The following is a 23,935-nucleotide window of genomic DNA, read 5'->3' as shown; positions in this document are numbered from 1 at the left end:
GAATAGTGGATTTCAAATCCAGGTCATATGAGAATGTGAACTTTGTGACTATGAGACAGGGATAGCTGTACAGGCAGGGATAGCTAGGGATAACCTTTATTTAGGGGGGAATGTTATTAAAAATAACTTTTTGGGGCTCTATCGGGTGTGTAATTGTGATTTTTGTGAGATAAACTTTTTCCCATAGGGATGCATTGGCCAGCGCTGATTGGCCGAATTCCGTACTCTGGCCAATCAGTGCTGGCCAATGCATTCTATTAGCTTGATGAAGCAGAGTGTGCACAAGGGTTCAAGCGCACCCTCGGCTCTGATGTAGCAGAGCTGAGGCTGCACAAGGGTTCAAGCGCACCCTCGGCTCTGATGTAGGAGAGCCGAGGGTGCACTTGAACCCTTGTGCACCCTCGGCTCTGCTACATCAGAGCCGAGGGTGCGCTTGAACCCTTGTGCACACTCTGCTTCATCAAGCTAATAGAATGCATTGGCCAGCGCTGATTGGCCAATGCATTCTATTAGCCCGATGAAGTAGAGCTGAATGTGTGTGCTAAGCACACACATTCAGCTCTACTTCATCGGGCTAATAGAATGCATTGGCCAGCGCTGATTGGCCAGAGTACGGAATTCGGCCAATCAGCGCTGGCTCTGCTGGAGGAGGCGGAGTCTAAGATCGCTCCACACCAGTCTCCATTCAGGTCCGACCTTAGACTCCGCCTCCTCCAGCAGAGCCAGCGCTGATTGGCCGAATTCCGTACTCTGGCCAATCAGCACTGGCTAATGCATTGTATTGGCGTGATGAAGCAGTGCTGAATGTGTGTGCTTAGCACACACATTCAGCTCTACTTCATCGGGCTAATAGAATGCATTGGCCAGCGCTGATTGGCCAGAGTACGGAATTCGGCCAATCAGCGCTGGCTCTGCTGGAGGAGGCGGAGTCTAAGATCGCTCCACACCAGTCTCCATTCAGGTCCGACCTTAGACTCCGCCTCCTCCAGCAGAGCCAGCGCTGATTGGCCGAATTCCGTACTCTGGCCAATCAGCACTGGCTAATGCATTGTATTGGCGTGATGAAGCAGTGCTGAATGTGTGTGCTTAACACACACATTCAGCTCTACTTCATCGGGCTAATAGAATGCATTGGCCAATCAGCGCTGGCCAATGCATTCTATTAGCGTGAACTGAGTTTGCACAGGGGTTCTAGTGCACCCTCGGCTCTGCTACATCAGATGCTACATCAGATGCTACATCTGATGTAGCAGTGCCGAGTGTGCATCAGATGTGTAGTTGAGCAAAACTGACTCAGCACTGCTAAGTCTCTGCATTCGCATAGGAATGCATTGGCCAGCCTTCGGCCAATCAGCGCTGGCTCTGCCGGAGGAGGCGGAGTCTAAGGTCGGACCTGAATGGAGACTGGTGTGGAGCGATCTTAGACTCCGCCTCCTCCAGCAGAGCCAGCGCTAATTGGTCGAGTTCCGTACTCTGGCCAATCAGCACTGGCCAATGCATTTCTATGGGGAAAAGTTAGCTTGTGAAAATCGCAAACTGACAGGGATTTCCATGAAATAAAGTGACTTTTATGCCCCCAGACATGCTTCCCCTGCTGTCCCAGTGTCATTCCAGGGTGTTGGTATCATTTCCTGGGGTGTCATAGTGGACTTGGTGACCCTCCAGACACGAATTTGGGTTTCCCCCTTAACGAGTTTGTGTTCCCCATAGACTATAATGGAGTTCGAAACCCATTCGAACACTCGAACAGTGAGCGGCTGTTCGAATCGAATTTCGAACCTCGAACATTTTAGTGTTCGCTCATCTCTAGTAAACATATTAATGTCTCATCAAATTAAAACCCACGTAAAAAGCATGTGTGTCATTGAGAAAGTGATTGTTTTGAAGAGGTATTCGCTTTTTTCAATTATTCTTCGATTTTTATTTTGACTACTATAATTTATATATTTTTATTTGGACAACTAGGTCCACATCCAGGAAACAGATATATCATATCATAATAGCAGAGCATCACAGAACTTGGAAACACAATACTTACACTGATTTAACTCGATAACCTGTTGGAAATGTTGGATTTGGTTGTCAGAAACTGCCCATTTCCCCCAATGGAACAGTATGCTCCTACAAACAAGAACTAAAGAAATCAACTAGAGATGTGAGAGTGTTATCAGCTGGTGGGTCGTGCACAGAACTTGCTGTATGTGTCACTGTTCCTTCTCAAGTTTTCACAACCCCAAATATTTCAGTTCTCACATTCATGTTGTATTCGCTTTAAGGCGGAGGCCCCACATTGCTGAAATGCAGGATTTTTTTGTTGCAGATATTATTGTTTTTTTTTTTAGCCAAAGCCAAGAATGGCTACAAAAGGGCTGGGAAATATATGGATAGTTCTTATATTCCTACCTTCTGCTAAATCCACTCCTAACTTTGGTTTAAAAAAAAACGCAAGAAAAAAAAAAAAGCTGGGTTTCCGCAATGTGGGGCCTTAGCCTAAATAAGTTCTCTGGGACTTCGATATTGATGATGACCTCTAGACTGCTTACCAAGCACGACCTTGACTGGGACAGAGTGGCAGAGTGGCAATCTGGCATGATGACTGATGGATGCGCCAACATATGGCCTGTGAAGCGGAAGCAGCAGCTCTATTCAGGCTGCGGGTTATGGTGACAGACTCCTACTGATATGGTACCAATCACATGTCAATCCCAGAATACCCTTGTACACTAATCTTACCTTGCATTTTCTATTCGATACATGAAATGTCTTCAGTTGCCTACAACTGACCTTTTGCGTTTAAAGCCATACTCAAAACAAAGCTTGAACAGTGCCTATAAGACTAGGAGAACAGTGCCTATAAGACTTGGATGTCCGTCGCGCTGCTTTTGCTGGCAGGCCATGCTAACAGGCGCTCCAAAGTGTATCTTATAGTCAGGTCCCAGTTGATTTCACAGCTCCTCTTCTTGGATACCTGGACGTGTTCCATCCCTGTGTGCTTCAACCCAATGTAGATATTCTGTACTACCACCTCCACACTAACCTGTTCTCTTGTGACACATAATGTAACAGAAGTGCGTGTCACAGGGGCTATTGGTCCTACATCCAATTTCTTCCAGGTAACAATTAGAGAAATATTTCTTCATATTTCTTCCCAAACTTTGTAATCCAAGAAAAAGACCCTATTGGATTTGTATTACGTATTGCACAGGAAGAAAGACCTTCCTATAGAAAAGTACAGAAAAGTAGGTGTTTCAGAAATTTTGAGAAGGGTCAGATTATGATGGCTAAACTTGGTCGGGGCATCTTTAAAAGTCGATCCTGTGTGGTATTCCCAGTAGTTGGCACCTTCCAGAAGGATAACTAGTGACGGTCATAGTCACCCAATGTTTATCTATTCATGTGTTAAGAAAAGCAGATTGCTGTAAAAGATACCAGTGGCTATCGTAGCAAGGTTTCAGAGCACACGGTGCCTTGCAGCTTGCTTTACAACAAAGCGCTCATCCTGTACTGCTGTCCACTGATGAATGTGCCTACAACGCACATGTGAGCATCAGAACTGAACCTTGAATCAATGATCTGAACCATGGCCTAGTTATCCCATTTTCCTTTACGTCATATGGGTGGCAAGATGTGTGCGCACACAAAGCTTACCTGGGAAAAGAAGGCACCAGGATGCACTATAGGAAGAAGGCAAGCAAGTGGATTGTGATGTTCTGAAGGGAAACCTTAGGGTTCCACATGTTGACTTGGCCTTCTCCATCCCCAAATCTCAATGCAAATGAGCATCTTTGGGATGTGCTAAAAAGACAAGATCCATATAGACACCATCTCACAAATTACAGGACACCTTCAGAGGTCTTATGTAACCTATGCCTCAACAGATCAGAGATGTCTTGGCAACACAATAGGAACCCATACAACAGCTACTTTTAGGTCATGGTTGATCGGTGTATATGTATTTGCACATTTACAATAATGTGCATGTTTGTTGTCCAGAACAATTCAGCTCATTTCCTAGGTGAGCAATTTGTCAAGAATAGACGGCGATATCTTGAGATGCAGGTGATTTGTGTTCCTGGTGACACATACAAGTAGCGTTGAATCACACAAATCTAAAATAAGAAAAAAATAATAGGCTACAAAATTACTATCTTTTGGAAGCTTGGACAAGGCATATCCATACGAAGGTTATCATCATTGTGATCATTCCAAAAATATAATCTGGATTTACTCACATCTTTATTCTTCATCCAATGACAGACCATATTTCACCTTATCTTGCTTTGGACAGTAAAAAAAAAAAAACCAAAACCAAAACGATGTGATTGTTTACCAGCGTCCGTCCACAAAATATCCAGGTTCACGTTTTACCGTTTTCCTTTATCTGCCTATTTTGGGTCCAATGTCCATTTCTGTTCACCAACGCTCCTAGGAAAGGGGTGAATCCCCTAATCCTGCCTTTAGTTATCATTCTGCAGCTGTCCAGAATGTGTTCAGATGTATCTCAATGCAAATAAATAGAGTATAATTTGCACATCAAGTGTTTTCAGGAATATTTCATGCAAAGAATCAGTCCCGTCTACCGTCTCTAACTAAAGCTAATTCCATTTACCCGTTTCAAATACCATGGTCTTCACTTTCACAATCCATCAACCTAAGACAGATGTTCCTCATAAACCTGTCACCAGCACATTTAAATTTGGTCAAATGTTTTATTGCTGACTAAAAATGTATCCGCGTTTCATAAAATCTGGATAGAGTTGAGCAAATATTCCAGATACCACAATGAATAGGTACCCAAAATGAAATAGTCACGCCCCAGCCAGAAGGATTGTATTTACCATGCTACATCTTAAAGTGATGGCTCCTAAACATAAGTCAATTTCCACTTTTGGGATTTGAAGAGCTCTTGTCTGTCACTATTTCTTTTATCCAAGATTATGGCCTGGTTTCTAGAAACGTTGGTGGATTTCTTCTATTGCTTCAAACATTCCGAAACTCCCTTCTGACGGTGATGAATCGGCCCTATCAGAATTGAATCGTAAAACCTGCAAACTGAAGAAATGCCATCCCTGCATCTGAATAACTGGTCTTTAAACTGCAATAACTGTGACAGTGATTTGTTCTTCGACTAGGCCTTAGGGTGATATCAAATCGTATGTAACCTATGGCTACAGAAGGTTTCACTTGCTGCACAATTACTTGAGTTACACCTTAGTTGAAGAAATATTTAATATCTTGCTCATGGCACACAACAACCTTGTCGCCTGCACAATTGGAATTTCCATAGTAATTTGGCTTTCCCAGCTGCCCCTGTACCTACATAGTAGGATATTTTCCCTTCTCAGCACCCTTGTGGCGGTGGGTACTTGGATATTTAAATTTTTCGCCCTATTAATCACAGATTTGGAAGACAGAAATAGCAGAAAAGACCAGAAAATCCATGCCATACACTCAAAGTAATGCCAACACCTGAAATAACAAAACCACATTGGACAAAACGACTCCTTGCAACGTACAACCAAAGTGTTGGCTGTTACTTCCGATCTTTATACCCTGACAATCGCTTTTCCGCGTGCAAAACATCTCCAGGGTATTTCCCACTATGGTAAAAAATGCCTGATCATTCACATGGCCTTAGTCGAAACGTTTTCCAACACAATCCCATAATGAGTCACACAGCAGACCTTCTGAAGCTGTAGAAGTTTCCATATTCCAAATACTGAATTTTAGCAATGAAGAACGACAAAGAACAGACTGCAGCAAAGCGAGATAACACTGGGATAAAAGGTATGGATGGAGGGCTTGAATGCAAAGGCAATTTCCCATTCTCAAAAAGCACAGGCAAAAAAACTAGAAGGTAAAACAACCAACCAAAAAAAAAGCGCTAAACTATCAAACGATATACAAACTGAATCCAAAATATCTGACAAAACAAAGAAAGGAAAAAAGTGAAGGCCTCAGGGAATGAAACCCATTACAAAAATCATTACTTCCCAACTTGTATATTCCTGAAAAATATCACAGGCCATTAATGTGCCATTTGTTTTGCACATCAACAATAAATCTGTAATACTGTAATCGTGCACTAACAACAGGCCTTTACAATACCACGGATACCAATAAAAGCATCTCTGCCTGAACTAAGGACACAAATACACCTCCCAACTTACAAGGTAATTGCTGCTTACAAGAATGGTGGATTCACGATTTGCCTAAAAAAATTTCCAGACATACTTGTATGGTTATAGGTCAACATTTTAATCCAAAACGAACAGCACAGAACAAGCATAACTGAAGACAAAAATGTGGAATGTGTTCAAGAACAGAATCCGATTTTGCTTTGCCTTTAGACCAACTAAAAAGTTCAGTATTTTTTTTTTTTTTTAAAAAAAACAAAACCTTGCCAACTACCGTGAAAAATGTTGTCAGACGTGCGACACAGCAGAGTTTAAAACAAAGTCCATCCGGTCCTGTTAAAGCCTGGTCAAAGTCAAAGTAATTTTCCGTGTTCCGATAGGTCTTCCGTTAAGCTCACTCACAGAAGCCAAAGCTTCCTCGTAATTGTCGGTGCAGATCGTAGCATAACCCGTGGCCATTCCTTTTTTGTTAAATTTGATATCTACGGAATCAGGGATGATGTTATAACCATAGAAAAAGTCTAAAATTTCTGCAGTGGTAATGGAGTATGGTAAGTTTTTCATGCGGATTATTGCTCCTGCTGAACTGCTATCAAAGTTTTGGTGAGGAGCAGACCAGGAATGATCATTTTCAGCATGATTGTTTTCCATGTCATACCCACCATAAGACTCATCTCCTGCACCATACTCCATTGGATAAGGGTCATATAGCCTTTCTGGAGAATCTCTAAATTCCCTATGATCATATTCAGGCAACATATAAGACCCACCATGGGGTTCTGGTAGTGGAACTCTTGTGTAAATCTCTCTATACATTGATGAATGTCCGACCAGTGGTTCAACTGGAGCTTCATTGACAGCGCCCAACTCTTTCATCTGTTCTTCAGAAATACGCCTCAAAAGAACTTCTGTTCCCAAAAAGCGTTGGCGGTTTAAGCCTTCAGCAAGCTCCGCTTGTTCTTCGGATGGGAACCTTACTAGGGCTTCTCCCAATCCAACTCCTTTGTTGTCAAAAAGCAAGCATATATCCTCCTCGTGCACGGGATATCCGGTAAAAAACTTCTGAACCTCAGCTTTACTCACATCGAAAGGAAAATTCCTTAAGTAGATACATCTCTTTAGGTTAGACTGCTCTCTTCTCGGATAACCGTCGTATGTGCGCTCTTGTTTTGGAGGGGTTTGTGTTTCATAGGCTTCTATTAACTCTAACATAGCCTTCCGTGCAATAGGGAGGATCAACACGTGCCGACCCTTTAAATTGGATTTGTGTAAATTGAGACATTTTTCATACAGCCTCTGGCTTTTTAACATGATAAAGCCTTCCCTTGTTCTGTTGTTATACTTATCAAGCAGAAATTTGATCTGGGAATCTGCCATATCAGGTGCCCCCAAAAAATGCTTAACATCTTGTTTTTCCACTCCATAGGATAAGTTTTTCATGTGCACATAAAACTGTTGGTTCTGCGGTGATCTAGACCTTGTTCGTCTCCTAGGTTGTTTGGAATAATCCTCATCAAGCTGGCCTCCAGCCTTCACCCACTTGTCTTCTGTTGCTTTTGAGATAGATATAAACCTATTACCTATATATTCGTTGTTAAAATTCATAGCTGTATCGGCATCCTTTGCGCTTCCAAATTTCACATACGCATTTCCATTCTTTAGACCATTTGCTCTTAGAAGAAAAACAACATCTACTACATCTAGGCCTTTAAAAAACCGCCTGATGTCTTCCTCCGTTGAACTGTATGGTAACCCAAATAGAAATACATAAACATCATCTTTGGAAGAATTGCCTTCCTTTCTGTCGTACTTCTGTCCATACGAGTCACGCTGTTTAGGCCCACTGTTGTTGAAATCACTATCATAGGTTTTTTTCTCAAATTTATTTTGATTTGCTCCTTTCTTCGTCATTGCCGATCGGTTCATCTCACCAGAAGGTGCTACAGCCGGATGCTTCGGATTCTTGTTCGTTTTGCGGCTAATTTCTAGCGTATTCTGCATTTCTGTCTTGCTGCTTAGTAAAAGCTGAATTTGCGAATTTTTAATGAAACCTCCAGTCCGACTCATTGCTCGTCTGGCATCTTCATCTGTGGCAAATATGATGAATGCCTCACCAAGATTTCCACCAATAATATGCACGCCTCCATCGGGAATTTGCAAACCAGTAAAGAAATGCCGAATATCAACTGAACCAGCAACAACAGGAAGCCCCTGTAAGCGGATCACTACAGCCATCTTTAGGGTCTAAAGATTGTCACCTGAAAACAAAAGTGCACAACAGTAATTGTAAGTACGCTGTAAAATTAAACTATATACAAATATAACAGAGTTTTACCTGTGTGGTAAATAAATCTGGCACAATGCAACTTACAAAGATCTGACAACAGGCAATACAACAAAATATACAAAGACAACTGGACACAAACCCAAACCATCTAACCTGATAAGTTGCAAATACATACAAAGGTCAGACAGAATAGGGGTGGGGGGAAAAATTTGAAGCTTCATGTTGGCCGCAGCAAGCACTAGAGGTTTCAGTATTCGGCCTTCAAGCTCACAATTCTTCTTACCTGTAGATATATTGACGCTCTTTTGAAATTTAACTGTAAAAATAAAGACAAAAACATATAAATTTCTGGGATGGCGAGAGAAAAATATTTACAAGGCAAGGTCTCTCAAACAATGACATAAGGCACTGTTCACATCACATTAATACCTTCTGTCAATTGTATGCATCAGAAGTATTGCCGAATGTATACCTGCCTAATTCTAGTGCACGCGAGCCAGGAAGTTTAGAAAGGGCTGGGTTTAGGGGGCAACACAGTGGCTCAGTGGTTAGCACAGCAGCCTTGCAGCGCTGGAGTTTGTATGTTCTCCCCGTGTTTGCGTGGATTTCCTCACATACTACAAAAGACATACTGATAGGGAAAAAAAAGTACTTTGTGAGCCCTATATGGGGCTCACAATCTACAAAAAGAAAAAGAAGGGGAAAAAAAGGGCTGGGTTTAAAAGAGGACCTTTCATGTGGTTTTATATACTATCTACAATATACCGTATACTGTCTTATAAAGCAGACAGTGCGCTGAATTCAGTGTGTTCCCAGCTAGACTGTCAGGAACACCCATCTAACAATGGGCAGACATCAGTAATAGCACAGATATCTCCACCCCGGGGCACATAACAGGAAAGCACAGGGCACTGTTGGCTTTCTAGAAGTATATGAAACTGCATGGGCCCGAGGACATGAAAGGTCCTCTTTAAGTAACAGTTTTCACCTACACAGAGAGTGTGAACATTTTGTTGGGAGGAATACCCCAAGTAGCTGACAGTAAGAAACATTAGTACCACCAGCAGAAGTGACAATAGCCAGCTGTACCCCACTAAGGCCAGGTTCACATCTACACCGGAGTCTATCAGAGAAAACTCCGAAAATTGGCTAAGAAAAAAGTTCGGCATGGAGGACTTTTCTCTTCACTGGTTTCAGTTTCCAAATAGCAGAAACCTGATAAACCCCACTGTAATCAATGGGGTCTGCTGATGTCTTTGTGTAACCACTGAAACAGCAGTCCGTTCCCCGACAATGGAAAGCACTCTATTGTGAAGCTACTGTCATGCACAGTGACAACAATATAACCCAGTACAGCTACCCAGGGAGAGTCACCCAACTTTCCGACACTAAATGGCAAATAGGGAACTTATCAACGCATTCCTACTAGAGATGAGCGAACACTGTTTGGAACAGCACGCTCACATAGAAATGAATGGAAGCGGCCGGCACGCGGCGGGTTAAGCGGCCGGCAAAGTCTGCGTGCCAGGTGCTTCCATTCATTTCTATGGGAGCGTGCTGTTCGGATAGGCTGATCCGAACAGTTTTCGCTCATCTCTAATTTCTACACATCTTTTCTATATCCTCTATCAGGAGTTTTGGAAAACTGGGTAACAATCAATGGATAAGTATTCTGAATACCAGACCTCACTGCTGCCCCCATTCTATATATTATACTACACAGGGTGTAAGGAAACTAGAATATACACTAAATATGGACCTTACTAGAGTCACAAATGTTTAAAACCTAACTTTTATTAAGCCTTTTAAAATAAGTCCAGACTGGACAATCCCCTTAATATTCCTATGTATTCTCTGACCAGTTATTCGCAGAAAGTTAAAAACAAACGTTCTGGTGACCAAAGGGATCTCGGGCCAATATGCCCCCAGTAAAGAAATGTATTTTCCTATTGATACTGATGGGTCCCTTAAAGAATTCTACCTCATATTCACCAGATCGTTCAATCTAAAGTGTTAATGTCTGCTCAATAGCCCCACAGGGTGGAAACAGGTATACGAAATGGGAATATTTCCTATAAGTCCTATGCAGTTCTGAACCGTGTCAACACACCCATTTCAGCAGTTCATGTCCGACTGGATCTCCCCCAAACAATATTCTACCTACCGGTATGTCCACAGTCTAGCTGCTATCAATGATAAACTAAATCCCTCAATTACGGCATTCCTTAACATCGAACCCAATATTTGTCCGTTCCGAACATATATGAATACTTACGATGCTCTCAGCGCAGCCCAACATTGATCCCGCCCACCTTGAGGTTGGATTGCCTGACGCACATGGATTGGTCCGCCGGGCGGAGCGATGGGAGGCGTGACAACACGGGCTCTGGCTATTTAGAGCTGAGACAACAGAGACCAGCGTCAATCCTTTAGTAGCGTGGCCAACCTTTATGGTCCTGCGAACTGCGGTTTTAACCACATATCGTGCGTTAATAGAACGCTGCTCCTAAATATACCTCCTGATGAACTATTAGTAGAGAAACGCGTCGAGGGATTTAGTTTATCATTGATAGAAGCTAGACTGTGGACATAGGTAGAATATTGTTTGGGGGAGATCCAGTCGGACATCAACCGCTGACATGGGTGGATTGACACGGTTCAGAACTGCATAGGACATATAGGGAATAGCTAGATTTTAAACATTTGTGACTCTAGTAAGGACTATATTGACCCCATTCTATTTACTAGGATGGCATACCATGGTCTCAGGTAACATACCAGATAATTTTGTTATAAGAACTGCCAAGTAATAAATGAATGAATGAAGTAACAGGACCCAGAGCTTGCCAGATTTGCCTTTCAGACTTCTGGGAAAGTTGGGTAACATAATATGTATAGCTGTAATAAGAACTACTACATTTACGTAAATAAACACTTTCTTGCATTATAATCATTTCCCTTTCAGGGTTCTGGGAAAGCTGTGTAGCATACCAGGTAATGTGGAATACTGAGTATAGCCATATAATATCATAGCAATCTCCCTCAATGCTCCACAAGCATGCCAGAGCTCGACAGTTTTGCCTTTTAAGATCTTGGGAATGCTGGGTAATATACAGTATACAAAGTGCTGTAGACAACAGGAACTACCAAATACTAAATATACAGAAGTATTTTGCAGGTGGATTTTGACACAGAATCTGCCTCAAAATACGCCTGAAAAATGCCTCCCATTCAATTCAATGGGAGTCAGTAGTAGTTTTTTTTTTTTTTTTTCCTCTAGCGGATTTTTTCAGCTAGCAGAGAAAAAACAAAAACAAAAGACGACATGACCTATCTTCAGGTGGATTCAACCTTGAAAAACCCATTGAAGTTGATGGGAGGCGGAAAAACTGCCAGCGCTTTTTTTTTAATGCAGTTTTGGACGTGTTTTTGCAAAAACCGGTAGCATTACTTTTAAAGAGAAGTTTCCAGGACCATTCTGTGAGGTGGAGAGAAAGAAAAAAAAACCATACCCTAACTATTACTTAATCACTTCTGGACCGTCCATAGAGTCTATCCGAATATATATAAATATGCATGTAAGACTTCCCCATGCCAAGACATGAAGGTGTGAACTTAGCCGTAGCCAGACAACTTAGGGACCAGATGAAGAGGGGTATGGCACATGCTCTTCAGTGCTTCAATGAAGCTGCCTGCATGTTTCACAAATATTATGCCAAGCTTTAGGGCTAGTTCACACGGGGACATGGACGCTGATTTTGACAGCGGATTTCGCGGCCAAATCAGCGTCCATACAATGTCCACACTATGTGAACTGCTCCCGCCGCGACCATCGCGGTCGCAGCTTTCACCTCCGCTGTCGGCTCAAATGAATGAGCCGACATGGAGGGCGCTGCGGCTGGGCGGAAGCCGCGGCTCATCGCGAGCGGCTTCCGCCCGAAAGATAGGTCATGTCGCTTCTTTTTCTGCTAGCGAGCTAGCAGAAAAAAAAAAAGCGAGCAGTTCACATAGGGATACATTGTATGGACGCTGATTTGGCCGCGAAATCCGCTGTCAAAATCAGCGTCCATGTCCCCGTGTGAACTAGCCCTTACCCCTTGCCGACTTCTCTCCCCTCTGCTGCAGTTGAAATGCCTTATCAGTTTATTTTAGATCTGGTCATTTACCTTCTCTCACTTAGCCTCCTTAATAAACTCATTGAGCCTGATGAGATACAACAGCTAATAAAAGACGGCCCCAAACAATGGGAGATCGCCAGGCCTCGATGATTTTACGTATTTGTTTTACAAAGTTTTTGGAGCTGAACTAATCCCCCGCCTAGTATCCCTGTTCAACATTTCCATGGCTAGGACCCCCATCCCTGATTCTGTCTTGCACTCCTTCCTTACCCATATCCCGAAGCCAAGGAGGGACCAACAAGACTGTAAGAATGTTAGACCCATGGCGCTATTGAATTCTGATCTCAAACTGTTCATCAAGATTTTAGCCACACAACTCAAACGGTCTCCCTTCTGACACCTGATCATCAGGTGGGGTTTGTCCCTTGCTGTAAAGAAGGTGATAATACTCTGCGGATGAATGATCTGATAAACATTACCTCCGGATCGGGCTCTGAACTCTTGCTGCTCAGCTTGTATGCTGAGAAGGCTTTTGACTGTCTGGGTTGGCCCCACTTGTTTGCAACCTTGGGAGCCTTTACACAGCCCCTACTATCACTATTAAACTTTCTGATGCCTTCCCCTCACTGTTTATCCTTCACAACAGTACATAACAGGGATTACCCACTACCCTCTTTTTTTTGTCATGTGCATAGAGCCTTTAGCTGCTGCTATTTGTTTGCACCTGGACATCAGTGGGGTGAGGATAAGGGTCAAGGAGTTTTAAGGGCACACCTCTTAACCCTGACTAATCCACACATTACTCTTCCTAACCTCCCTGCCATTTTAGATACATTTGGCTGTCTCTCCGAATATAAAATGAATGCTTCTAAGTTTGAGACCTTGCCCATCTGGATCCTCCACTGATTGCAGGCCTCAGTAGAAGGACTGTTCCCTGATATATCTAGGTAAAAAATATGCAAATCTATTCTCCAGGATGTACCGTATTTTTCGGACTATAAGACGCACCCAGGTTTTATAGGAGAAAAATAGGGAAAAAAAATTTTTCAGGCAAAAAATGGTAAAATATTTAATGTATGGGAGTTGTAGTTTTGGAACAGCTGCAAGGCCACATTGACAGGTGACCCTGCAGCTGTACGGGGATGTATAGGGCGTTTTTTTTTGTGGGGCCAGGTGTACTTTTTAGTTATACCATTTTGGGAAATGTTTATTGCTTAGATCACCTATTATTTAATTCAGAGGCAAAACAGAGAGAAAAACCCAGCGGTTTAGCACTTTTGATTTTGACGTTCACTGTACATAAAACTATTAGTAGACCGGGCATTTTCAGACACAGGTAGACCTAATGTGTATGTTTCACAGTAATGTTATACTTTTATATGTATTCTAGGGAAAGGAAGTGAACTTTTATTTATTTTATTTTTTATTATATTTTTTTTAAGTGTTTTTTTTTAAAATATTTTATTATCCCCCGCCTAGGGGGCTTGAACCTGCAATCATTTGATTGCAAGTCCCATAGACGGCAATACAAGTGTATTGCCGTCTATGGGAGATTCTATACATTACTATCGCGGAGTGTCATAGACCAGCCGCGATAGTAATATATAGCTATGACAGGCCTGGGAGCCTTCATTAGGCTCCCAGCTGTCATCAGAACAGGTCGGCTCCTGCGGTCTCGCCGTGCAGGAGCCGGCCTGCATCACTAAAGGTATGGGGCCGGTGGGGACCGGCCCCGGGGCTAACTAACTGCCGGGACCTGCGGAGGAGGAGCGGATTTGCAGCATGGCCGCGCTACTGCCACCGCTGGTTTTCTTCAGCGGCAGGAGCGTGGCAATCTGCAGGCCCCGGCAGCTGCTGTAATAGACCGGCAGATGCCGGGGACTGTCTTAGCTGCCGGGACCTGCAGATTGTCACGCTCCTGCCGCTGAAGAAAACCAGCGGTGGCAGTAGCGCGGCCATGCTGCAAATCCGCTCACACAGTATTCGGACTATAAGACGCACCCTCATTTTCCTCCGAAATTTGGGGGAGAAAAAGTGCGTCTTATAGTCCGAAAAATACAGTAATTAGGAGAACAGTGCCTCTGTATGCCGCCCTCTAGGAACAGCCCCCTTAACATCATGCATGGCTCAGTTAATAAGCCTACTGACATGATGCAGGGTTTATTGACAAATTAGTATTTCTATTCCAAAAGGAACAGATTCCCAGCTATGGACAGCGCTGTTTCGGTCTTTTGGACCTCGTCAGCATAGCGCAGGGATACTAATTTGGCAGAGTGAGAGACTATAGACCAGGGTCAGGGGATAATCATACACATTAGGTAGAGTGTGTGCCTACATAGGTGTACGGAGACTTACAAGTCATTCTTGCCCCGCTAGGGATTCTGGGTAAAAAATATGCAAATCTATTCTCCAGGATGTAATTAGGAGAACAGTGCCTCTGTATGCTGCCCTCTAGGCATATCTACGCATTCACCATACTAAATCCTTTCCCCATTTGTACCAAGAAAATTTCCCTCCCTTATACCATACCTGTCTCTACTTGGCCAGATATCTGCTGTAAGGCCCGATTCACATCTCGTTCCCCTCTCCGCATGAATATTGTGGAGAGAAAAGTCCTGCAAGCAACACTTTTCCTCATGACTGTAGTGTGTGTGTGTTTTGTGTGTGTGTGTGTGTGTGTGGGGGGGGGAGTCAAAGTTGCCAAATGGCGATTTTTTTCTCTCCAAACACTTTGTCACTGAGAGAAAAAAAAAAAAAAAGTGATCCAACCATCCGACCTTCCCCAAAATGGTATAAACAAAAACCATCATCTTGGCCTTCATAGGAAGAAATACTCGGCCCCATACACATCAACATGAAAAAGTTACAGGTATTAGAACATAGCGACACAAAAGGTAATAAAACATTACATATATTATACAAATTTGGCATCGCCATGATCATACTGGCCCAGAGAATACAGGTAACGTCATATTTACCACATAGTGAATGCCGGAAAAACTAAACCCATATGAAATTGGTACAAATACATTTTTTTCTCTAATTCTATCTCATTCTGAACTTTTTTCCAGCACATTACACAGGATATTGAATGGCGCCATTACAAAGTACAATTCATCCCACAAACAATAAGCCCTCATATGACTGTGTGTCTACCAGCGCGTCTGGTCCCGCTGCTCAGCTGTCTTCTTTTGACGCAAGTCATCGCGAGCTGTGACGTCATGTGTCCTGTGTCACTGTGATGGCCGATTGGTGTCAGCGGTCACATGATGTGGGAACTATCCAGAACTGCAGGCCCATATTGGGGACTGGTATGTATTTTTTTTTTTTTTATCCCGAACAACCCCTTAAAGGGATCCTATCAAACTCAGTTTTTTGTCCCTAAGGGACAGCAAAAACCTACGTCGGGTTTTGCTATCCGCTTGAAAAGTCGGACATCTTTGGGAACAGACAGCTAAGGACAGACACGGACTGTAAAACAACGCACCCGATGTCCATTTAAATCAATGCAAATGTCACAGACACAGCTAATGCCCGATGCTAATGTCCGCACAAGATTTTGAACGGACATTAGCAGTGGACACTAGCTGTCGGACACCGACGGTAGTGTGAACGCCCCCTAATGTGTAGGAAAGGTTATTCTCCTACCTTTAGAGAAATCCCAGTTTTCGTCGTTATGCAAATGAGTTCTCTCGCAGCACTGGGGGCGGGCCCCAGCGCTCAAACATCACTGGGGGCGTCCCCAATGCTGCCAAAGAACTCTCCAGTGCTGCCTCTATCTTCTTCAGGAACGGGCTCTCTTCGTGTCTTCTTCCGGCGGTGGCTTCAAACTTCTATGCCTCAGGCACCGACTGCGCATGCCCGCAGTATTGTAAGCGGCCATTTTCTTGTGGCCGACAGGCATGCGCAGTCGGCTTTGCCCTAGAAGTTTGAAGCCACCACCGGAAGAAGACGTGTGAATAGCCTGTTCCTGAAGAAGATGGAGGCGGCGCTGGAGAGTTCTCTTGCAGCATTGGGGACGCCCCCAGTGCTGCGAGAGAACTCATTTGCATACCAACGAAAACCGGGATTTCTACTGAACAGCGGCGCGAAAAAAACATCTAAAAGGTAGTAGAAGAATAGGCTTTCTTAAGGCTATTCCTACGTGTTAGGGGCAAAAAATTGAGTAATAATGGTAGGATCCCTTTAAGGCTACGGCCCCTGATAGCGTGCCGCAGTCTCTATCACACCTATACAGAAAACACCAACATTTCCGAAATTGCTGCATTTCCACTACAAATATTTTTCTGCAACGCGTGAATGTGAGTAGCCAAAATCCCATCCACTATGCAGGCCCTGTAATGCGCCATGTTTTATTGCTGAGGATTTTTTTTTTTTTTTGGGGGGGGGCAAAACACAACGTGGGCCTTAAAGGGTTAAACTGCCTCACACATCCTGGACAAAACCTTGGATTGCCACGTGCTCAGATACTACTACTACTAAGTCCCAGCAACCTGGACAGCCATAAGGGTCCACCAGCAGACAAAGCGATATACAAGCCAGTCATACAGGAACATCACCACAAAAAATCTCACACAACTCTGCGCCTCCGCCCGGGCACAGGTCACGAAGAACATGGCGCATAGCCCTTATATCTAGTACATATTCCCTCGCCGGGGCCACTATCTCCACGGAACTACTTACTATTGTAACACTCAGTTCCTCTATACCAAATATCACACTCCGGTAACAAAAACTGTGGAGCGGATACAAAATTCAAGACGTTCCAAGATGGCGCCCGCTGTCCCAGAGACCTTGGAACGCCTGGAAGCTTCTGATTTGACGCGCCAATGACGCCGCTGATCACCGATTGGCTCCTACTAACAGTCGCCGACTAGAAGGCAGACATGTTTTTAGTTTTCAGCCTTGGTTACTGAAAAGCCGAACGCAGCGGCTTGACTGCTACGCATGCGCAATAGGATGACTAGCTAACTGCGGCCGCCATTTCCTTCAGACGTTGTTAGTTCTAGCATCGCGGGGCTGCAGACACCCACCGTGCGCGGTAACCGGGCCCCTCATGGTAAGTGTTATTATATTAGTTACTGACATTGCTCTATTATTCCGTGGCCTTAGTCTTATGACACAGATGCGGGATAGGAAGGACTGGGACGTGTAGGCCAGTTTGTGGTCCCCATGCTGGTGTTGTCACAGCCTGTGGTATGGTGAGGTGCTAATAGGCCTCTCATGGGTGACTGGCCGTACTTTATAGCCTGGTCCGTGTGCAGCTTCTTTCTGCATTGGGGGAAATTATTTTTGCACAAAAATCTGACTTTATTTTCACTTTTACTCTGCCTGTGTCACTTACCCGGTACATAAGGCCCTCCCTGCGCAGCTGCAAGGGTTAAAGTCTGGTGTTTTCCACGCTAGTCATTATAAAGTTACCCAATTTATTTAAAACCGTTTCTCCTCCTTGGGTCGTGTTCACATCTATCTCAGATTGTGTAGATTTTTTTTTTTTTTTTTTTGCATGAAATGCTTTCTACAAAGCTGACGCCTTAGCAGAACTTGATAAAACCTCTTTATTAGGCAATTATTGGTGTCCTTTGCTGTCCTAGGGCGAGAGCAATAGACATTGGGGGTTGTCTATCATCTGCCCCTTTTTTCACCATATTGTTGGTAACTAGTTTTATAGCGCTGCACCTCCTTGTTAAAGAGGACTTTTCATGTCCTCGGGCACGTGTGGTTTTATATACCGCTAGAAAGCAAACAGTGCAGTGAATTTAGGGCACTGTCGGCTTTCCCGGTATGTGCCCCGGGGCTGGAGATGTCGGTGCCGTTAGTTTTGGCACCGACTTCTGCCCACCATCAGAAGGGCAATCCTGACAGTCTAGCTGGGCTGCAAAGAACACCCCCTGACAGTACTGTCCATAGCCCTGTACTGTCAGAGGGGGGCACTCCTTACCATGCTAAGCTGTGAGGAACTCCCCCTCTGACAGTACTCGTGTATAGACTTGTACTGGGGTGATGGTCCTCACAGCTTAGCGTCATTGCTGGATGGTAAAGAACACCCCCTCTGACTATACAGGGCTATGGATGAGTACTGTCCGGAACGCACTTCTGACGGCAGACTGAGATTGTTGCCATTATAACAGCACGGATATCTCAAGCCCTGGGGCACAGAACCGGAAAGCCAACAGTGTGCTGAATTCCGTGCACTGTCGTCTTTGTAGCGGTATATAAGGGAGGGTTCACACGATGTCTTTTGGCTCGTAATCTGGCACGTCTACGCTGCAGGAGCTTTTGCGGCCGTATACGCTCCCATTGATTTCAGTGACAGCGTGGATCGTATACGTGGCGCTATTTTGCGGCTGTGATTTTCTGGCCGCAAAATAGCGCCGCGTATACGCCCCGCAAAAGCTCCCGCGGCGTAAACGTGCCAGATTACGAGCCAAAAGACATCGTGTGAACCCTCCCTAAAACCGCATGTGCCTGAGGGCATGAAAGATCCTCTTTAAATGTTGTGCACGTGTGTGTTAGTGTAGATGCTCCTTTATAAGTTTTGTAGACTTTGCCTCTTTTTTTGTTCAAAAAGGCACAATTGCCCTTTTTTTTAAAAAAAAAAAACAACCCCCCCCCACAAAAGTGGTGAGGGCAGCATATCATGTGAAAAAGTGCAAATGCTTCATAATGCACCACAGGGCAGAAAAAGACGCAATTGCCTCCCAACACGGTTCGGTCTTGTAGCTCCGCTGGTTTCTTCCCACCGCATGCAACCACAGCGGCCTAAAGAAAGAAACAGGGACGTCACATTAGACACAGACGTCCGGCTAAAGTATAGAGCCGAGTAGCAAGGACCGTACCAACCTGAGAGACAGCGGAGCATCCGTGGACAGGTGATGTGCCCCAAAACTATAGCAGAGTAGCGGGTATAGATGACAGTGAGGAAGAAAACGTCCTGCATGCGCAACTTTTTTCCATCAGAAAAGTAAAAACATGGCAGAAAGAAGTTTGTCACATTTTGTATATTTGGGTGACTGCAGATGGACACGCGATATATCTGACATTTATTGGCCGTTGCTCCCATTCTGTGATGGATGAGAGCAACAGATATTAAATAGTGTGAACCTAGCCTTAGTTATTGGGATCCATCAGGTGCCACTTCACACCTGCAATAAGGGCTAGTTCACACGTGAGTATAAGGGGAGGTTTTTGACAGCGGATTTCGCGTCCAAAACCTCCCCTTATAATGGTGGTCTATGGAGACCGCCGGGCTTCTGTTCTCCGCTAGCGGCGAGCTGCTGCTAGCGGAGAAAAGAAAGGACATGTCCTTTCTTCAGGCGGAAGCCGCGCTGTCTCAGTCGCGCGGCTTCCGCCCCCGGCAGCTCCCTCCTATGTCGGCTCATTCATTTGAGCCGACAGCAGGGGGTTAAGCCGCGACAGCGATGGTCGCGGCGGGCGGGTTTTGACAAGAGAGAGACGCGGCTCGCCGCGTCTCTCTCTGTGTCAAAACCCGCGCGGGCAGTTCACGTGTGAACTAGCCCTAAGAGCTTCAGTTGTATATTTCTGTCCTGTGGCAGGTCTGTGACGTCCGAGTCACCTCGAAAAAATTGCCAACTTTTGCTTCAAAGCAAAATGAAAAATAATTATTGATATGATAAATGGTTTGTTGCATTTTTACTTTCATAGTAACTCAATCACTGGCTTTTTTGTGCCGTAACCATGACTTTGAGTTAAACATTGCTCTGCATTTTTGCAACTAAAATTGTGGCACACAAGGGATCATAATGCAACTTTATTCATTAACAAGAGTGTAGGAATCGCAGGGTGACAATGCAATCTTTGGACTCGTGCCAGGAGTTGCAATCAAATTTGACACCTAGCCCTGGCATTAAGAAGGTTGTCCAGGAAATACCATTTTGTTTTTTTCGGGAGGCTGGGGAAGGTGAAAAAAAAAACCCCAAAACACATCCCACTCCCTTATCCACGATTTCTGGTGTCTCCCACCACTGTCTGGTCCCACGGCTTCTTCTGGTGGAAGTCCTCACTGCAGTGGCTTAAGGAAAGGTCCTGGGACGTTACAGGTGATGTTTGTTGGTGACGTGCTTTCACTACCCTGCGGTGCAAGGCATCGGGGACCGGTATGGTGTTTTGTTTTGTTTTTTTTTGAATTTTTCACCTCCCTCAGCCTGCAGGAAAATCAGTATTTCCAGGACGAACCATTTAATTTATTCCCCTACTAGTGCAAAATGCCCCTGAGTTATGAGACTCCAGCTTCTTCCTTAATAATTCTGGCACTCCGTGGGGAGTCCCATGTACCATAACTGATATCTACGCCTGCCAGGGACTGGCATAGATTTCAGATACGATTCGTGTCACTTTTCTGTTGTCATTTATAGTAAATTTAGAGGTCTGCTCTGGATGAAATAAGACCAATGGAGGATATCTGGAGTAGAATAGAGCTGTGCGCCAAACATATGCCGCATCTTCCCCAAATTGTAAATCCATCATTGTGTTCAGTGATAGCTATTGAGGATATACAGCCATCTTAGCTTCATATTGGCATAATTAGTTATTTTTACTTTTATTTGTTCACCCGAAATTAGACATGTTCTTGGCACACCAGTGGAGCATGTGTCCTATTTCCCTAAAAGATAATGCGGGGAAAATCAAGGCCCCTGAATACATTAGTATTAAAATTATTCTGTGTCTTTTTGTAGTCATCAAGTACTTGCATGTTTTTTGTTTTTATTTAGTTTTTTTTATTAGTTATGTGATGTTTTTGGGAGTTTCATGTTTCCTTCTTTATGTTTGCAGGTACAAATAGAAACATTATAACCAGCAAGCAGTTGTCTGAAAAAGCATCCAGGTATGAGATATGAACCCCTTATACAAAAAGGCTGAAAATCACAGCACTGAACATTTTGTTATATACGAGGGTAGTCTGAAAAGTTTCCGACCTCCACATGTAGATGGCAACACTCGTCAACCAAAGTTGGGGAATGTGTTCGCGCATGCGTTGGAATGAACTCACAAAAATTTCAGCCATTTTGCACCAGCTGTTTTTCTTTGACAGTCGTTGAAGTCAGTCAATGCGAGTGATTTTGTGAAAATAGATAAGATCGACTATCGAGCTGTTATTAGATATTTGTTTTTGAAAGGCAATACGCCTTCGCAAATTAAAGAAGAGTTGGATGCTGTGTACGGGGACTCTGCACCATCATGTACCACTGTCAAATTTTGGGCAGCTGAATTTAAACGTGGCCGTATCAGCTTGGTTGACTCGTACAGTCCCTGACAGAAGTTCTGTCGCTTATCCATGTTGTGGAATCAAAAGCTTATAACCTGACTTTAAATTCATCTATTGGTTTAAGAAATGACTTGTCATTTAAATGCACCCAATCCTAGTGTACAGCCTCACCTGCGCTCACTAATTAATCGGTTAATTAGTGGGTGTGTATAAGACGACCTCCAGCACCCCAGACCTTAACTTGAACTGAAACTTAACCTCTGACAACATGCCAAAAATCAGCCCTGCGACCAAAGCCTTGATTATCAAGAGGCTGAAGACCAAATCCACTGCAGAGGTGGCCAGCACCTTTAATGTGTCTCAGCGTCAAGTACAAAGAATTAAAAAAAGATTTGAACAGACTGGAGATGTTTTTGACAAGCCCAGGTCCGGCAGACCCCGCAAGACAACGGCTCAGGAGGAACGTTTGTTGGTTAGAAAATCAAAAGCCAGCCCCTCTTCCACTGCAGCAGAGCTCCAACAGGCCTGGTCACCTCAAGTCCCTGTGTCAACTAGAACAGTTTGTAGGATTCTGTCTCGAAATGGCCTCCATGGTGGAATCTGTGCCAAGAAGCCAGCACTAAACCAAAGCCAAGTAAAAAACCGTGTGGCATTTGCCAAGGCCCACAGCCTGCTAAATGGATGGACGCTGGAAAAGTGGCAGAAGGTGGATTTCTCAGATGAATCTTCAGTTGAATTTCACCACAGCCATCGCAAATACTGCGGGAAACCTACTGGAGCCCGTATGGATCCAAGATACACCCAGAAAACAGTTAAGTTTGGTGGTGGAAAGATCATGGTCTGGGGTTACATTCAGTATGGGGGTGTGCGAAACATTTGCAAGGTGGAAGGCAATATCAATAGCCTAAAATATCAACAAGTATTAGCTTCCTCTTACATTCCCAATCGTAAAAGGGGTCACATTTTGCAGCAGACTGATGCTCCATCTCATACATCCATCTCTACAATAAAGTTCCTCAAGGAAAAAAAGATCAAGGTGTTCCAGGATTGGCCAGCCCAGTCACCAGACATGAACATCATTGAGCGTGTTTGGGGTAGGATGAAAGAGCAAGCTTGGCAGACAAAACCAAAGAATCTTGATGACCTCTGGGAGGCATGTAAGACTGCATTCTTTGCTATTCCTGATGACTTCATCAATAAATTGTATGAATCATTGTCGAAACGCATGGATGCCGTCCTTCAAGCTCATGGAAGTCACACAAAATATTAAATATGGCTCTAATAGCACCACAACTTCATTCACCAATGTTATGAAACATATCTTTGTATTTGAACTGAATTATTGGTTTGATTTTCACATTATGTGGGCGACAACTTTTGTCTTGGCAAAATCTGACCGTTCTGTGTTCATTAAATGATCAATATTTCACCAGTGAAGCCAATTTATTTTCTTAACAAGAAAAAGAAAAACATTTGTGATGGTTTCAGCTTTCATGAGTCATTTCTAAAACCAATGGATGAATTTAAAGTCAGGTTATAAGCTTTTGATTCCACAACATGGATAAAAGACAGAACTTCTGGTCAGGGACTGTACCATTATAAAGATGACCGTGCTCTGAATTCGGCACACTTTCAGTTTTGTTAGCCTCTTCTGTTGGTTCCAGAGATATTAGTGCTGCTAGTTTCTGCTACCTATATCTCTGTACTATCAGGGGCCTGCCTAATAGCTCCGTGTCATTCACAGTACAAGTATCTAGATGTACAGTGTTGGCCAAAAGTATTGGCACCCCTGCAATTCTGTCAGATAATACTCCATTTTCTTTCAGAAAATGACTGCAATCACAAATTATTTGGTATTATTATCTTCATTTAAGTTGTCTTCAATGGAAAACCACAAAAAGAATTGCCAAAAAGCCAAATTGGATATAATATCACAGCAAACATAAAAAAGGGAGTGGACAAAAGTATTGGCACTGTTTGAAAAATCATGTGATGCTTCTCTAATTTGTGTAATTAACAGCACCTGTTACTTACTTGAGGCACCTAACAGGTGGTGGCAATAACGAAATCATACTTGCAGCCAGTTGAAATGGATTAAAGTTGACTCAACCTGTGTCCTTGTGTGTACCACATTGAGCATGGAGGAAAGAAGACCAAAGAACTGTCT

The 23,935-nt window shown here is 43.8% G+C and overlaps 2 protein-coding genes across 4 annotated transcripts in view; one reads left to right on the top strand and one right to left on the bottom strand.

Moving 5' to 3' along the window:
- Positions 1–6,090: 6,090 nt before the first annotated feature.
- On the bottom strand, positions 6,091–17,297 carry LOC142200145 (RNA-binding protein 12B-B-like). Of its 2 annotated transcripts, XM_075270296.1 has the most exons (3): positions 17,226–17,297; positions 8,708–8,740; positions 6,091–8,395 (listed from the first exon to the last, which is right to left on the bottom strand). In XM_075270296.1, the coding sequence occupies exon 3, from the start codon at positions 8,370–8,372 to the stop codon at positions 6,474–6,476; it is 1,899 nt and encodes a 632-aa protein (XP_075126397.1). In that variant the 5' UTR covers positions 8,373–8,395; positions 8,708–8,740; positions 17,226–17,297; the 3' UTR covers positions 6,091–6,473. The 2 variants fall into 2 exon arrangements, with proteins under 2 accessions (XP_075126397.1, XP_075126398.1); XM_075270297.1 differs by lacking the exon at positions 8,708–8,740 and having other exon boundaries at positions 17,226–17,244.
- A 232-nt stretch (positions 17,298–17,529) lies between these two features.
- Positions 17,530–23,935, top strand: part of LOC142200158 (RNA-binding protein 12B-like) — a 29,079-nt gene continuing 22,673 nt past the window's right edge. For both annotated transcript variants that reach the window (XR_012715438.1, XM_075270313.1), the window contains exons 1-2: positions 17,530–17,601; positions 21,336–21,387. The gene's annotated coding sequence lies outside the window, so the exon portion shown is untranslated. The remainder of the gene's footprint in view (positions 17,602–21,335; positions 21,388–23,935) is intronic.

The sequence above is a fragment of the Leptodactylus fuscus genome, chromosome 4, assembly GCF_031893055.1.
Source record: "Leptodactylus fuscus isolate aLepFus1 chromosome 4, aLepFus1.hap2, whole genome shotgun sequence".
Lineage (NCBI taxonomy): Eukaryota > Metazoa > Chordata > Amphibia > Anura > Leptodactylidae > Leptodactylus > Leptodactylus fuscus.
This window is presented reverse-complemented; position numbering and strand designations above follow the sequence as displayed.